The sequence below is a fragment of the Larimichthys crocea genome, chromosome XI, assembly GCF_000972845.2.
Source record: "Larimichthys crocea isolate SSNF chromosome XI, L_crocea_2.0, whole genome shotgun sequence".
Taxonomy (NCBI): Eukaryota; Metazoa; Chordata; class Actinopteri; family Sciaenidae; genus Larimichthys; species Larimichthys crocea.
In genome coordinates, this window is record NC_040021.1 from 4364096 (window position 1) to 4370047 (window position 5952).

General features: G+C 39.3%; 1 protein-coding gene across 1 annotated transcript; it reads left to right on the forward strand.

The window, feature by feature from the left end:
* Positions 1-1919: 1919 nt before the first annotated feature.
* Positions 1920-5228, forward strand: drc5 (dynein regulatory complex subunit 5). Its single transcript, XM_019277008.2, has 5 exons — positions 1920-1963; positions 2236-2416; positions 2579-3147; positions 3464-3913; positions 5038-5228. The coding sequence occupies exons 1-5, from the start codon at positions 1931-1933 to the stop codon at positions 5206-5208; spliced, it is 1404 nt and encodes a 467-aa protein (XP_019132553.2). The 5' UTR covers positions 1920-1930; the 3' UTR covers positions 5209-5228.
* The last annotated feature ends 724 nt before the right edge of the window (positions 5229-5952 follow it).

The following is a 5952-nucleotide window of genomic DNA, read 5'->3' on the forward strand; positions in this document are numbered from 1 at the left end:
GTTAGTGCAATTTGTTTTACAGTAAGTTACTTGTTAATAGCTGCCAGTTAGTGCAATTTGTTTTACAGTAAGTTACTTGTAATTGGCTGCTAGTTAGTTAATGTGATTGTTTTTACCTTAAGTTACTTGTCAATAGTTGCTAGTTAATTATTGTCATTTGTTTTGCATTAAGTTAATTGTCAATGGCTGCCTGTTAGTTACTGTGATTCGTTTTATAGGAAGTTACTCGTCAATGGCTGCAAGTTAATTACTGCGATTTGTTTGACAGTGAGTTACTTGTCAATGGCTGTCTGTTAGTTACTGTGATTCATTTTATAGGAAGTTACTCGTCAATGGCTGCCAGTTAATTACTGCGATTTGTTTGACAGTAAGTTACTTGTCAATGGCTGCCTGTTAGTTACTGTGATTTGTTTTATAGGAAGTTTCTCATCAGTGGCTGCCAGTTAATTACTGCGATTTGTTTTACAGTAAGTTACTTGTCATTGGCTGCCTGTTAGTTACTTTGATTTGTTTTATAGGATGTTACTCATCAATGGCTGCCAGTTAATTACTGCGATTTGTTTTACAGTAAGTTACTTGTCAATGGCAGTATTGCTGCTTACAGCAGATTTGGTGGTAATGTTCATTGCACTTTTCTTCCTTCTTTTCTGTGTTATTTAATAACAGTCCGGACTTTCTTAAGGTGGTATTTACTGATTTGTAACCTCCTACGCTGTGGCTGTGCACCTGTTTTGTGTGTTTGTTTGGATTCACTCCAGTATGCTCATATCCAAAAGGCCCATGGTCCATATCCGTGGTCCATCTGCCTGTTTTATAGAATCCAAATGTTCATCTCAGCGTGATCAGGCTGGACACTGCAGCAGCTCCAGCACGCAACCTCCTGTGACACTGATGTCACACAGACCTAAACAACACACACCCATTCAGCACTCATATCCGTGTCCTTATTTTATGTCCAAATATTACTGTAATTGAATAATAATTAGGCAGGCTAATCTTAATTGTGTGATCTTCCTTCCTACTTCCTATTTTAATCCTAAATTAAATGATTCATAGATAACAATGCCTTTAAGGTTGTTTGTAATCGCTTATTGATTGAATTAATTTCATATATTTTTTATTCTTGTGTTAATAGTGCATTCAAATATTGATCGGTTAATCTAATACATCTGCTGCACTGCCAACAAATCAGTCCATATATACATACACTACATACATACACATTAATTTATGTATTCATTTTGTACAAGAGAGTGTTGGAGTTGATATTATCGCTGCAACCTATGATTGATTAATCTGTACACAATAGTTTTGATAAATCTATAATATATATCGAAAAATAATGAAGAATACCTACTATAAACTTTTCTGCTGACCAACAGTCCAAAAAAAACAAACAAACAGATATTTAATTTACAAATATATAAAACAGAGAAAACATTCTACATTATAATGCATTAGGGATAGTCCTCCAATGTTCTGTGTAGCATTTAGACATACATATATCTTTCTAATTGTCATATTTACTGTGACAACTTTTTTATTTTGTATTTATTGCAAAATACTGTGTGTGTGCATTCAAATTTTGATCAAATTAATCAGTTAATCTAATTAATATGCTAAAAAAAAACAGTTTGCCTAATCCATGTGTTGTATATGTGTATGTTGCATTCCATGAAGGTCGGAAATTCGGCTTTTCTAACAGTAAACTACACAAATATGCTGTTGACTCTGACAAAGAAACACACGATTTCTCACCCTAGACTTTTTCAGTCATCTGATGTCTTATAAACACTACGGCAGACACCGTAAATCTAAAGAACATATAACATAATCGCAGCGTGTTTATCGTTTTTGGTAACGTGAGTGCTCAAATTTCCTGGGTTTTGTGAAGTAGCAGTAGTAGTAGTTTGTAGGGCGTTCTGTTACCATGGAGACGAGTGAAGCCCAGACTAGCCGCGCTGTAAGTAAACATTAACGTTTAAACGAGTAATTAAACGATATAAAACTAGATTAAATGACGGTTTTATCAAGCTGAAGTTGTTTTATAGTCATTTATTAGATAGATTTGGTAGTTACAGCCAGTCACTGTCGAGCTAACATGAGCCTGGCTGACTTAGTTGAGAGACTAATGACGTAGCTACAGTTTATTATGGCGTTAAACTATGTTTACACCAGAAAATGAGGATGTGAAACTTTTAATATGTCATTTAATTATTATTTTTTTTAAAATAGGATAGAATAGACATGCAAACAACAATGTCCAAGTCCCCTTCAAGTCCAGGGGTCAAACTCAACCCAGCTGAAAGCTTCAGCAAGATGAGGAGGATCATCGCTGAAGATCCGGACTGGTACCTGAACATAGTGCCTTGTTTGTCAGACCTCTGCCTGCAAAGCATCGTCAGTAACTTTGAGGGTATGCTTCTTGTTTCCAGCACCATCATTAAACACACTACTTCACTAACAAGGACCACGCCAGTACAGATAGACAGGTTCATTGAGGTGTGTTGGAGGGTTGAGGGGTTGGAGGATGAGTTATAAAACTCTATAATGTGATTTTTATGCAATTGTGTTGCAGAAAATCCCATGTTTGAAGTCCTCACACCCACCCAGAAAGACTTCGTCCACGAGAGACTGTCCACTTCCCTGGATCTGCAGGTGACAGCCAACATGGTCAGCGACGGCGTCTACTGGAAGCGATGCTGCGAGCAGCGGTGGGACATCTGCGACCTCTCTCATTACGGCAACAGCTGGAAACGGATGTTCTTTGAGAGACACATGGAGAAAATTATCGAGCTTTTCATCCCAGACGTGACACAGACAAAGACCGTGCTGGACATGATACCTCTTTGTAAGAACTATGTCAAGAGGCTGGACATCTCCCAACTCCTGCCGCCTGTCAAGGAGCCCCAGAACGAGGAAGACGAATGTGGCTCAGAGTTCTCGAGTGACAACGAGTACGACGAACCGTCCATGGACCACTTCGACTTTAACATCCTGCTCAGCAAGCTGACGAACCTGGAAGAGCTCCATTTGATGTACAGGGTCAAACAATGCGGGATGAACTTTGAATGGAAGATGTTTGAGATGACCGACAGAGATTGCGAGTCCCTCGCCAAGGCCCTCAAGTCCTGTGAGACTTTGAAGGTGGATATCTGGCATGCTGCATTTTGTAGCTGTGATACCCTGGAGCATGTTTGTTTAGTTGTATTTGTTATAAAGCATCATGTGTAGACATTTTACAGTCCCCAGTGTCATGCAACAGGAAAACAGTTGTTGGCACCACCCTAAGAATTAAATTCATGCTCTGTTTATAACAAAGAAGAGACAGCAGCACCTCTGGATGCAGCCTAAATATGTCACTATTTGATGCCGCATTTTTGTCACATTCATTTATCACTTCATGAGACCATACCTGTCTTATCTGTGCTCCTCTAATTGTCCCTATATCCTGTTCCTACAGGTTCTGAGGATCCGCGAAAGCCACCTCGAGGACGAAAAGTGCAGGCTGCTGGTGAAGTACCTATTGGACCACCCGTCCCTGAGGGAGCTCGACTTTTCTCACAACCTGATCGGAGACAGAGGAGCCAGAGCCGTCGGCAAACTGCTCACCAGGAGTAAACTGGAGATCCTGAACATGTGCGACAACAATATTAGAGGCCCCGGAGCCAAAGCTATAGCTCACGCCTTGTGCAAGAACTCCACCCTTGTGTCACTCAACCTGCGTCTCAACCGTTTGCGAGATGAGGGCGGCGAGGCTCTCGGCAAGGCCTTGCTGGATAACAACACCCTGCTTCACCTGCACCTGGGAGCCAATGAGGTGACGGGGCCCACAGCTATTGCACTGTCTAAAGTGTTATTTCAGAATAACACCCTGAGGAGCATCAATCTCTCCTGCAACAACCTGGGTGTGGTAAGTAAATTGCTTTTCTTTGACGGAGGCAAATACATTTAAAGTTTTTCCTGAGGGTGGTGCCAGAGAAGAGGCCGTGTTGTCAGTTATATCAGAGACTGTACCAACAATTTGAAGATGTTGCACGTTCAGTTTGTTTTATTTTAATCAGTCTTGCCATGATCTGAAGGGTTTGACAAGTGGGACAAGAAAAACATAATTCCAAAGTTATTAGACTTCATGCTCTCGAGGGTATGCATGTGGCAAAGCATCAAAACGATTGGCCAATTAACGAAATGGTGTTTTAATAGAGAATTAATTTAATTAACCGATCAAAAATACCAAAGATTTCTTTAATCTATTTTACAAAATGTGACTATTTGCTTGTTTTTTAGTCTTTAGTGATAATAAACTCAATATTTTGGGAAGGTTTGGACTGTAAGCTATTTAAATTTATCTCTAGGAAAGTTTTTTAAAGATTGTTTTTATATTTTTATAGATAAATAGATTTATATAGACATTTTATAGACAAAATGATTCATTGAGAGAATCACCTGCAGGATTGTTTGGCAATAAAAATAGTCCCACATCTAATAGTTGTCAAGATATAGCATAGATAAAGAAATATCTATTTTTCCACAAAGAGAGGACAAAAAAATGTTCAAGTTATCCTTTAAATTCTTGTTTCATTCTTTTCCTGTATAGACGTATTACAGTGAAGGTAACAGACAGAATAGCTTTAGAGTACCAGGATTTTCAATTATTCATAATTTGTGGAAAACATGCAATAATGGAAGGCAAAGTAAGTGATGTTTCCTCATGAGAGGCAGATCAGATTCCCCCCCTCCTCGAGCTCTCGACTCTTCAAGATTTTACTGTACAGTGTATCTCTGAGTGGAATACACCGCGGAGGATCAAAAATCGCCCACATGGCAGAAATGCAACGTACGGTTCCATCAATATCTGTGACCTTGGCCTACGAAAATAGAAATGGCTGTTTCAGACTTGACAATAAAACACTGGCGACGCTCGCGATTTTTCAAGGTTGTCAAGACTCAGCATCGTTTGGTGTGGTTAACGTGGACGTGCATCAGTGCTAAACATGCTTGTTTCTTCTCTCTCTCTCTCTCTACCTGTTTGTTTAGCTCGGAGGTAAAGCTCTGGAGGAGGCGATGTCTCGCAACACCAGCGTGACAGAGTGTGATATCCGTCTGACGGAGGTAGACGAGCAGAGCGTCTCCTACATTAACCAGGCGGTTTGGAACAACCAGAGTTTGGAGCAAAAGAAACACGGTCGAGAGAGTAAAACCAAGTAGACCAAAACCCGTCTTTATTAGTCACTGACTCCCCCTGTATTCATTCACTATACGCCAGCTCAAATTAAGGAAGCTGATTTTTAACAATATTTCATCACACAAAACAGTTCTTCTTGTGCTCGTTTTGATATTTGATCACGTACATATCGGATGTGATGATGTTTCGCAAACCTTTACTACAACCGTAACTTCATTCATCATATCCAGTTTACAACACACAAAGTAATTCCTGACACATATTTCAGTGAGCATTTCAGTTTATTGAGGAGCCTTTTTATCCCATTTTCGATACACAGATTTGGTATTCGTTCTTTGTGTAACATCAAGGCAACGTCGTGGTGGTGTTGGAATACATACAGACTCGTGTTTTTTTAAACCTACATCTACTGGCTAATAGTATAGTAGTAACACCTTGGCTAGGCAGCAACAAAACACCTTTTAGTGTACATTAATGTCACTTTTTCCCAGTTTTTAATCTTGCAAAATCACCAGTGGTTTCCCAGAATCATACAAAAAGAGGCAAAAACTACTCTGTGAGTCGATGGCGGACTAGTACATGACGCAGTCTACACATGATAGAATACTGATAACCTTTAGATCATTATTCTATCAATAATCACTCCTTTAAAAAGATGTGTTTGTGTTTACGTGTGTCAACCCGGTCGGTCAAATCATCCTTGGTTAAATAAAGTCAGAGGCATTTTAAAAAATATGATTTAAAAATGTAAAAATGTGTTTAAAGGG